The sequence below is a fragment of the Brienomyrus brachyistius genome, chromosome 8 (genome assembly GCF_023856365.1).
Source record: "Brienomyrus brachyistius isolate T26 chromosome 8, BBRACH_0.4, whole genome shotgun sequence".
Lineage (NCBI taxonomy): Eukaryota > Metazoa > Chordata > Actinopteri > Osteoglossiformes > Mormyridae > Brienomyrus > Brienomyrus brachyistius.
This window is the reverse complement of record NC_064540.1, coordinates 8001893-8013081: the sequence shown is the minus strand read 5'-3', so window position 1 is coordinate 8013081 and position 11189 is coordinate 8001893. Positions and strand designations below refer to the sequence as shown.

The following is an 11189-nucleotide window of genomic DNA, read 5'->3' as shown; positions in this document are numbered from 1 at the left end:
TAATGCCCCAGTTCAAAAACAAATTGTGCAGTTCTAAAGTAGAAATCTAAATTAGTGTCTGATTGATTGAGTATTGATGGCATTTTTTGGAAAAAACTTATTTTATAAACTTTTGGGGATTACCTCACTGTTATGAAATGTGTGGCATCTAAACGACCTTAGGTGATAAATTGATCTATAATTATGAAGACCGCATAAAATATTTAAAATAACGCAAAGCATAACTATAGCTGGCATTTTACTGATTACCCTACATCATGCAAAATGATTTTCATGTATCTTTCTTTTTACCATAAATGCAGACTGCAGCCATATTTCACCCCCCCCCCCCATACTAGCAGAAGAGGCTGGAATATTGGTGGGCAGAAGTCTTCTTTCACCATGTTTTTCCACACATGAGCATGGCAGATGACAACTGCAGCAACTCTGAACCCCTGAGTAATCCTAACCCTAACAGTAAAATATTTTGGAGTATACGGGTTCCTGGGATCATTTAAGCTGCTTGAAGAACAGAGCTAAGGCAGCTTAAATTCTGTCCGTTTTGGCCTAGAGGCATGATGTTCTGGAACAAGTTGGTTATAGTTCTTGTCTCTCCCAGTTTCAGATTTGCAACACCGAGCATTTCTGTGACTGACCAAAGAGGGGGATGGAGCACTTTAATGTACTGTGGATGGTGTCCATCTAAGTTATTCAGGCAAGAAAATTCCCAGTGTCTGAAATAGGGCAGCTTAGTGTAGAGCTAAAGTTACTGAAGTTCCTCCGAATAACCTCATGTATTCACTATGTAGCCAACAAAGGATCAAATTATACCATTTAAATTCTAGATATATGATGCAGTAAAACTCATTTTTCAATGGTAAACGTGATATCATACTGGCCATAGCAGATTACACATTAAAAATGAAAGGGGTTACACTTATGACAGATGTCAGATTATATATTTAATAAAATGTGATACTTGATTTACTAACCGTACGACAGCGTTCTTATTTGGATTAAATGCAAAAATAGACACTTAGTTTTACTGTGAAGCTAGTTTCTGACCATACTTTTATATCTAATTGGTCTTGAAGTTCTTTCCCTTCACAAAAGTCAGACGCAATGCAGTAGGTTTGAAAATGATTAGCAGGCTTTCTATCATCTTTGTTGCTGAAATAAGGTATTTGACTGCAGTTTTTTTTATTTGTATTTATCACTTTGGTATTTTTACTAATAATATAAATGCATGCTTATATTTGTGTTATATTTATAATATTCCGCTGCTTTGAACTTTTGCTCCGTTATTTTTAATTAATAATGATTAATCTGTTGTACCTTATGTTAAAATATGACCTTCTTTTTAAAATATGCCGAGATTATTTGCAGTCTTTTTAATATTTCAACTTTTGAGATTCTCTGCCAAATTCTCATTTAAGTTTCAAAGATCATAATCAGGTATTTACAGTAATTTGCACTTATTATTCAACACAAACTTACTCCCAAAAGTCTTGGACACCCTGTTTAATGTCTTGTGAAGTCAAATCTGAATAAATCATTTTTATTATGTAAGTACTAATTTAGTTCTGAGCTTATAAATTAATCAAAAATTCTCAGTGGGATTGTTAGAAAGCATTGCCAGAAAGGTATATAAATGTTTTACAACTGGAGAGGTTGAAGAACCTCTGACATCTTTTATCAGTCTACAAATTGTCACGTTCGGTGGTAAGACGGGTGATCGCACAGGTAGGCGAGCGAGCAGGAACAGGCAAGCAGGCAAAGTATGGGGCAAACAGGGGATTTATTAGGGGAAAGAGCAAGGCAGGACGGAACGCTGGTACTCACGCTTACAAACATCAATGACAGACACTGAACTGAGGCAAGACGGGGACTGAAAGAGACAAGATAACAGGGTACAGCTGGGATACAATCAGGGAAGCACACGTGGATAATCAGGGGGGCGTGGCACACACGAGGATCGTACGAGCTGGGCGTGACACAAATAGACAAAATAAACATTACATATTGATTAAAAAAGTCAGAAATGCTGGGTTTAATCCTTATATGTGCATTTGAGAGGGCTATCCCACAAAAACAAAGTTTTGAGAAAATGAGCTCCAAAGTTGAAATTTTTTCAAAAAAATCTGTGTGCCTATACCCTACAATTGATATATATCATAGGTAGAACAGAGGTATGACTTAGATAATAACAACTTATCCAATTGAAAATAAAAAGGGGGTAGGGGTCAAAAATGTGGGATAGCCCATTTACCTCTCAAGGGCACATATTTGGTGTGTAACTCAACAGACCATATCTGTTTTTTATGCTCTTCTGCAAGTACTAAGCAGACAAAAATGGTTAACTGACCACAATCAGTAACCATGCATTTTTGTATTACAATAATAGCGATATTAATAATGCATAAATATGGCGAAATGCATGCAAATACACAGGAGTTGATCATTCAGTTGGTTCTTAAGGTTGGACTTGAGTTTTTGTTTACAGTTTGAAAATTACATTTTAATAAGTGGACTCAGCTGTTGTATGTCTTGCTGTAATTATAAATGCTGTAGCTTTAAACCTAACATTACATAAGTGTAGAGGCTGTTTTGATGATTTTTCCAATTACTTCATACGGACATAATTTGCCTTTTCACATAATTCACAACATCCATCTATTTCCTGAAACCACTTACCCTTTTTAAGTTCATGGGGTGTCCGTGGCCTTTGAGCACAAGGCAAGTAATAACCCAGGATGGGGCACCAACCCATCACCGGGCAAGGATCAACCCAGGATGGGGTGGCAACCCATCATAGGGCAAGGATCAACCCAGGATGGGGTGGCAACCCATCATAGGGCAGGGAATATCCAGGACAGGGTGCCAACCCATTACAGGGCACACTCACACCCTATTCCTTCACACACACACCTGTGGGCAATTTGGTAACTTTAGTCAGCCTTAGCATGTTTTTAGCAAAAGTGGAGTACCTGGAGGAAACCCCATGACAACATGGGGAAAACATGCAAACTCAACATACACAGAACCCTGGCAGGTACTTGAACCTTGGTCCTAGAGGGGTGAGGTGACAGTGCTGACCACTGCACCACCATGCTGTCCCTTTTCCTGATGTGTTTCATCCATCCATCCATTTTCCAAACCGCTTATCCTACTGGGTCGCGGGGGGTCCGGAGCCTATCCCAGAAGCAACGGGCATGAGGCAGGGAACAACCCAGGATGGGGAGCCAGCCCATTTCAGGGCACACTCACACACCATTCACTCTCACATGCACACCTATGGGCAATTTAGCAAGTCCAATCAGCCTCAGCATGTTTTTGGACTGTGGGGGGAAACCGGAGTATCCGGAGGAAACCCCACGACGACATGGGGAGAACATACAAACTCCGCACACATGTGACCCAGGTGGAGACTCGAACCCGGGTCCCAGAGGTGTGAGGCAACATTGCTAACCACTGCATCACCATGTCGCCCATAAAGAAATTTACTCATGAAAATATTTTTCCAGGTAATTGAATACCACGAACCTGAATATTTGAAAAGTGTATTTGTATGATGAAATTCATATGTACAATATGTATAAATGGCCATCTTTTTTCCAATAGAAATCAAGGTTGTGGTTTATCCTCCTGCTTCGACTGCACCACCACGGCCTTAAAAATTTGGAGTGTATATATTGCGATGGGTTCCCCTTCTGAATCTTTTTCTTCCCAAGGTTTCTTCTTACTAGGGAATTTCTCCTTGTCACTCTCGCCTTTGCCTTGCTGTCTGGGGGCATTGAACAGGAATAATGTAAAGCACTTTGAGGCGATGTAATGTTTGAATGCGCTATACAAATAAAATTGAATTGATCTGAATTGAATCCTGGATTACACTTGAAAACAAAAGATGAGTGACCTGTTATACACACTAATTTGTTGCTTTGTAAAATTACACCTGCCAGTCTACACTAAATATGTATGTATGATACTAAAGCCATTTCCCATGACAATTTGTCACACTGTTTTCAGTGCTACTGGAAATGTGGTCTCTTGTCAAATTTTGGATGAAAAATTTAATGAACAGAATGGCATAAGAATTTTAGTTGCCTTTAAAATCCAAGAGTGCTTCAAGTTCTAAAAAGAATTAATGATCGATTTCAGTGTTGTAAAGGTAGACATATTAATGAAAAAAATTACCAGGTTTTTTGCAGACATGAACTTTATTGACAATTTTTTTGCAGAAAGACAATTCACAAGAAAGTCATATTATATGGTTTCTTGTTACTTTGTCTCAGGCTGTTTTCATCCCTCATTCGGCCTCCTTGCCCTTTAAAGAAATAAGACAATCAGTTAGAATGCTTTAGATTCTTTCCTGTTTTCACAGTTATATTAATACAGTTTATTATGCAGTAAACATTTAAAATCTCTGGTAAATACCTCTCTAATATATTCAATATTATAATGATATAGAGTAAGTGGAGCTAGCACAGTCGATGAGCACTGTAGCCTCCCGCCTCCTGGGTTTAAATCCCCCCCATGACTGTGTGTATGAAGTTTATAGGTCCTCCCAGTGTCTGTGTGGGTCCAGCTGTCAGGTGGATTGGTGTCTCTAAATTGCTGAGAGTCAGTTTGGCATCGATATCCATGTGGGACGTACGCTGCCTTATACCTGACATCCTTAACCATAGAGTGCAGTGTGATAGGCATGACTGGAACTTATTGTACCTTTCCAGCTTCGCGGCTCTTGGCTCTCAGCTTGTTGACCTGAGACTCAGCGATGTCGGCACGCTCCTGGGCTTCCTCCATCTCATGCTGCACCTTCCTGAACCTGGACAGGTGAGTGTTGGCCTGCTCCTCCTGTACAGCGGTCAAAGACCTCATCAGTGATTCAGCTTTCCTTTTAAATATAATTATACAAATTTAAACTTTTTATCTTTTAAGACAGTCTGGATAAGAAAAAACTAACAAGCTGAAGTTGCAATAAATTCTTCTCTTTAAAGACACAAAATATAAAATATTTTAGAGATAATGTCTCAGTTCAGGATGCAAGTAATACAGTCATAATATTTCAACAGATGATCAGTGTTGTGTTGGACGGGACAGTGGACATGGGAACAGGGATCAGAGCAAAAACAAAGTGGGTTTATTCTAAATCAAAATACGGGAAAACGCAGGGAAGCTCAAAACTAGGACTCACAACTAAACTAACAGTGATAGCAACTTCAATGTTAGGACTGGGGAGTACAAGACTGGGACGCACTTATAGCAGTGACTAACAAGGGAGCACAATGAGAGGCAGCTATAGTGAATCACAGAAGGGTAGAAATGAGAAGTAAGACAGATACATAATATATGTGGCTCAAAACAGAAGGATCGGCTTGGCAGGACTTCATAATGATCAGAATGACTTTCATGCAAATTTTGTGGGAACCATATTATGGCTCACCTTTGAATGAGGAAATTAGCATCTTATATAGAAAATGATACTTACAGCTTCCTCAGCCTGTCTCTTGTAGGACTTCACTTTCAGCTGCAGCTTGTCCACCAGATCCTGCAGTCTGTTCACATTCTTCTTGTCCTCCTCAGTCTACAGAATTTATAGATTATTAGATACCTGCAGTCCTCACTGTACTGTCTGCCATGTTTCTGTAAAAATTTATATAAATGTTTATATAAACATATATAAAAATCTACCTGGTAGGTAAGCTCCTTGACCCTCCTCTCGTATTTCCGGACACCTTTAACAGCATCGGCTCCACGTCTCTGTTCAGCTTCAACCTCAGATTCCAGCTCACGTACCTTAAATGTAGAATTTGAGATTTTTTTCCTGTGGCTTTCTCAAATATTTGTCAAATGGTAAAGCAGTAATATGCTAATAATGTACAAAATATGGACAATGTAAGTCCATCAATTTCTTTCTCCATTTCACTTCAAAGTTACCAAATAATAAGAGGTTAGTAGCCTTCTCATAAACACAGTATATCAGTTGTATTGCTCACCCTGGCTTCCAGTTTTTGGAGCTGTTTCTTTCCACCCTTCATGGCCAGGCTCTCAGCCTCATCCAGACGGTGCTGCAGGTCCTTCACTGTGACCTCGAGGTTCTTCTTCATCCTCTCCAGGTGGGCACTGGTGTCCTGCTCCTTCTTCAGCTCCTCTGCCATCATGGCTGCCTAAAATGTGTTCATGGTATGCTCTACATTCGTCCACAATGTTGTGGTATCTCTGATCTTAGATTTTATTAGTCTTATTGAGAAGTACATAAGCAATACTAGATGCCATTGAATACACTGTGGTAGGAATTGGATTGTTTTGGGTTCTGCTATGGAAAAATGTTTCAGAATTATGCAGATTATGATTACTCACGTCAGTAATGGCCTTCTTGGCCTTCTCCTCTGCATTTCTGGCTTCCTGAATGGCATCGTCCACCTCACCCTGGACCTGAACAAGGTCACTTTCAAGCTTCTTCTTAGTGTTAATCAGGCTGGTGTTCTGAAAGACATTGAGGTATTTTCATTATAACATACACAACTTAATTGGAGCAATGTCTCCAGGGAGATCATACATTTTGATATTTAACATGTACCTGGGAGTGCAGCAGTCCAACACGCTCACTGGCATCGACCAGCTCCTGCTCGGCCACTTTGCGGCCTCTCTCTGTCTGCTCCAGAGCAGCCCTCAGCTCCTCAATCTCAGCCAGCATCAGAGTGTTCCTGCGCTCCACCATGGCAACCTGCTCCTTCATGTCCTCCTGTCCTCTTATGGCTTCATCAAGGTGCAGTTGGGCATCCTGTAGAATAACATGACTTCCATTATCTTCTTCTTGAGAGATACACTTTTCCCTATTATTGTCAGGATAACTGTATACATACCTTAAGCTGTCCCTGGACATTTCTCAGTTGTTTCTGGGACTCAGCAGCCTGACGGTTGGCATGGCTGAGCTGAATCTCCATTTCATTGAGGTCTCCCTCCATCTTCTTCTTGACCCTCAGAGCATCATTTCTGCTCCTGACTTCTGCATCCAAAGTGCTCTGCATGGAATCGATGACCCTCTGGCTGTTCCTCTTGATCTGCTCCATCTCCTCATCTTTCTCTGCCAACTTTCTGTCAATTTCACCCTTGACCTGGTTGAGCTCCAGCTGGACACGTAGGATCTTGGACTCCTCATGCTCCAGTGTGGCCTGTAAAATGAATTGTTATGTAGAATAAAGATATGAACAGAAGATGTGTAGATAATGAATAAGCTTCATTTTCTTTTTCTTTAAATAAATTATTACCTCAGCTTCCTCTAGAGCAGTCTGGATTTCTGATTTTTCAGTCTCTGCAGTTTTCTTACCCTTCTCCAACTCATGAATGGTCTTTCCAGTTTCACCAATTTGTTCTGTCAAATCTGAAATCTCCTCTGTATGACGATGAGAAATTATTAAAACTGGGACCTATGTATATTCCATAGCTTGTGAATTGTTTTTGAATAATCAATGACTTTTCCCTTCATTGAACCTTAAATGAAGTCAGAATGATTATACTAATTATTGTAATATAATATTAAATCTGAATAACATGCAGTGGACATACGCTGCAGGTTCTTGTTCTCTCTCTTCATGGTCTCCAGGTGGTCCAGAGTTTCCTCATAGGAGTTCTTCATCTTGAACAGTTCAGTACTGAGAGAACGGGCCTCTTTCAGAGCCCCTTCCAGCTCTGCCTGACTTTCCTCATACTTCTGTTTCCATTCTGCCAGGACCTAGAAAATATTGAACACAAAATGAAGTTGAAGGCAGGTAGTTAGCATTAGAAGTAAATTTCTCCTTCTTGTTTATGCTGACAGCCTTGCAAGGAATTCTCTTGATATATTTGTTTACCTTGTCAAAGTTTCTCTGCTTCTTATCCAGATTAGCAGCCAAAGAGTTTGCCCTCTCTACATCGATCATGAGGTCCTCCACCTCACCCTGCAGTCTCTGTTTGGTCTTCTCCAGAGAAGCACATTTGGCATTGACGGCCTCAATAGATTCCTCTGCGTCCTGCAAACGCTGAGCAAGCTTTTTCCTGTGGAGAGTGAAATTTTAGTTTCAGCTGAATTACTTTTACATTTATTTATGGAGTTAAGTGAATATATCGAATCAGTGTAGTTACTTGGCCTCCTCGAGCTCCTCAGTACGCTGGATGGCATCAGTCTCATATTTACTCCTCCACTGAGCCACCTCACTGTTGGCCTTGGACATTCCACGCTGCAGTTCAGCCTTGGCCTCCTGCTCCTCCTCATATTGCTCTCTGAGGAGGTCACAGTCATGGCGGGCTGATTGCACAGCGTGGGCCAGAGCGTTCTTGGCCTTAAAATGGAAAAAAATTAAGAAAAAAAACAGTATGAATACATTGTTTCTTGGGCCGTCACTATCAATTATACCAAATATCTAGTGAATAATCTGATGATTACACCAAGCATCCATAGTGCCACTGTGCCGCCCTCAATAAGGTTTGCACAAAGCAGAATGTTAAAATATTGAATTGGCATTTCATGCTTACGTAACTGTTGCATAGCAATGACTGCAGTAGTCTGCTGGGTTCAAAGCATGTATAAGTTGCACAAAAAAAAATCCTCAATCACTAGAAACAAAACTTAGCAAACTTTGCAAATTTAATCATAGTTTCCTGTGAAAATGATGTAGTAGATGTTCAAAAGGAAAATCAGTCTAATGTTTTGCGACACTGCTTGTTACATGCGCCCTGCATGAACTTTCTGAGACAATCATAATTATTCTCGTCCTTGTTGTTGTACTCAGTCATGGACCATGTCGTATGTTTATGAGAAATTAAGCAACCATGAGTGAAGTGGAACAAGGGAAACAAGAACTGGCCAGGAAAAGAGATTCATCTTCCACTGCATGGAAATATTCTGTATCCCATAGAATCAATATTGAGGAAATCCAAGTCATATGTCAGCATTGCTTTTTGTCTGTTGGCAGAGCCCAACGGCAACATCACTGTGTTCGTCGATAAACACTTCCATTTGGCTGTTTAGTTAAAGTTAGTCGCTTTCATGCTGTTAGGTGATGGGACTGACTTTTGTTAGCAGGTATTATTTTGGAAAATTTAAATGATTTAAGACAAAATTAGAACTAAGACAGGCTAGGCTACTCTCAGTAGCTAAATAGCACGTCTATAGCTAACCTCGCGTTAGTGGGTCAGTCTTTCAAACCTGAATGCTTTATTTTAAGAAATAATTGCATTGCCGTTCTGCTGTGGTGATACTGAACTTTTGCTTTGCGATGCTGCATTCACTTTTAATGTGAAGTCTTTCCATATAGCTGATACTTTCACTGTTTATTTAGACCGTATTGATATAAAGGGATGTCGCTTACTCATCTTACTTATTGGTAAACTTTACAACTACAGTTCTAGTTACCTTGACTTCCTCTTCAATATGTCTCTTGAGCTCCTCAATCTGCTGTGTGTAGGCCTGTTTACCTCTAGTCAGCTGGGAAACAAGAGCCTCTTTCTCCTCAAGCTGACGACCGAATTCACCTAAATATACAAATGAAATAAAATCATAATACTTATAAATTACTTCTATTGATATCTGTATTTTACCTACCATTCTCAGTCTGGAGTCTTGCTCTCTGTGCACTCATGTCATTTAGCTGACGAACGTTTTCATCATTCTTTGACTTGAGTTCACTTAGCTGATCTTCAAGGGTGCGGCACATTTTCTCCAGGTTGGCCTGTGGGATTTTTTTTTTTTTATTATTATTAAAAAAGTGTGATGTCCACAAATCAGTTTTAATTGTCTCAAACATCCTAGTTTCCTCTTACCTTTGATTTTGCAACAGCCTCCATGTTGCTGCTCAGGTCATCGATTTCCATTTTGTATTCACTCTTCTCCTTCTCCAGCTTCTGCTTGACACGTTGAAGGTTGTCGATTTGTTCTCCCAGCTCTGCCACGGTGTCAGCCTGCTTCTTACGGAGGGCAGAAGCTGTAGCCTCATGCTGCAGGGTGGACTCTTCAAGATCACGGCGCAGTTTCTGGAACTCAGCCTCACGCTTCTTGTTCATCTCAATTTGAGCTGAGGTTGCACCACCAGCTTCCTCAAGCCTCTCACTGATCTCCTCAAGTTCCCTTGACAGATCAGCCCTCTGTTTCTCAACCTTGGCCCTGGCAGCACGTTCAGCCTCAATTTCTTCCTCCAGCTCCTCAATACGAGCCTGAAATACATGAGAGTGTGTAAGTCATAGTACTAGATTGCTCCACATTGTTCATTTGAAGTATCTAGAGTTTACCTGGAGCTCTTTAATCTTCTTCTGAAGCTGAGCACCCAGTGACTGTTCATCCTCAATTTTGCTCAGCAGTTGGCTAGTCTCAAAGTCCTTCCTGTGGACAGTAATCGCACATTCTTAATATTGAGTATCATTTTTAAACATGGGTTAAAATTGGGACTGGGAATTTTTTGCAGTTTTATTTGTACAATACTCTTACTTCTTTATCTTTTCTTCTGACTGCTGCTTGTCATTCTCCAGGTCCATTATAGATTCCTGGGCAAGTTTCAGGTCTCCCTCAAGCTTTCTCTTGGCTCTCTCAAGGTCCATGCGTAGCTTTTTCTCTTGTTCCAGAGAGCCTTCAAGCTACAAATAAAATCAAGTTATTGATCTGAAACATATTTTTTTTGGTATTGAGAGGCATAAAACACTTAATTATCTCCTTACATCATCCACTTGCTGTTCAAGCTTGGTCTTGGCTTTGGTCAGAGTGTTGACTTTGTCTTCTTCTGCTTGGAGATCATCCAGGGTCTGCTGGTGTGATTCTTGGAGGGCTTTCTTCTCTTTGGTCAACTTGGCAATGCTCTCATCCTGAGTGGCCATCTCCTCTGTCAGGTTTTTAACCTGAGAGGAAAGCATTCCATACTTGGTTACAAAGAGTTAAGGAAATAGTCAAATGTGTCATTTTCTTAATGATTTAACATTAACCTTGTTTTCTGTGGCATGTTTCTCCTTCTCCACTTTAGCCAAGGTCAGCTCCAAGTCATCAATGTCCTTCTTCAGCTCAGAGCACTCATCCTCCAGTTTCCTCTTCTTGGCAGTCAACTCAGCATTGATTTCCTCCTCATCCTCCAGCCTCTCATTTGTCTCTTTGAGTTTTGCTTCAAGCTGGATTTTACTTTTGATGAGACCCTCACACCTCTCCTCTGCATCTGAGAGATTTTCAGTTTCCTAAACGTAAAAATGAG

The 11189-nt window shown here is 40.4% G+C and overlaps 1 protein-coding gene across 2 annotated transcripts in view; it reads right to left on the bottom strand.

Moving 5' to 3' along the window:
* Positions 1 to 4177: 4177 nt before the first annotated feature.
* Positions 4178 to 11189, bottom strand: part of LOC125747555 (myosin heavy chain, fast skeletal muscle-like) — a 34036-nt gene continuing 27024 nt past the window's right edge. For both annotated transcript variants that reach the window (XM_049022905.1, XM_049022904.1), the window contains exons 22-40: positions 10930 to 11172; positions 10669 to 10845; positions 10442 to 10587; positions 10246 to 10336; positions 9781 to 10170; positions 9563 to 9689; positions 9374 to 9492; positions 8104 to 8300; positions 7833 to 8016; positions 7549 to 7714; positions 7251 to 7375; positions 6846 to 7154; positions 6560 to 6763; positions 6340 to 6465; positions 5976 to 6146; positions 5671 to 5775; positions 5468 to 5563; positions 4702 to 4833; positions 4178 to 4303 (exon numbers count right to left, since the gene is read on the bottom strand). In XM_049022905.1, the coding sequence (XP_048878862.1) occupies positions 4286 to 4303; positions 4702 to 4833; positions 5468 to 5563; positions 5671 to 5775; positions 5976 to 6146; positions 6340 to 6465; positions 6560 to 6763; positions 6846 to 7154; positions 7251 to 7375; positions 7549 to 7714; positions 7833 to 8016; positions 8104 to 8300; positions 9374 to 9492; positions 9563 to 9689; positions 9781 to 10170; positions 10246 to 10336; positions 10442 to 10587; positions 10669 to 10845; positions 10930 to 11172 (3126 nt within the window). In that variant the 3' untranslated portion in view covers positions 4178 to 4285. The remainder of the gene's footprint in view (positions 4304 to 4701; positions 4834 to 5467; positions 5564 to 5670; positions 5776 to 5975; positions 6147 to 6339; positions 6466 to 6559; positions 6764 to 6845; positions 7155 to 7250; positions 7376 to 7548; positions 7715 to 7832; positions 8017 to 8103; positions 8301 to 9373; positions 9493 to 9562; positions 9690 to 9780; positions 10171 to 10245; positions 10337 to 10441; positions 10588 to 10668; positions 10846 to 10929; positions 11173 to 11189) is intronic.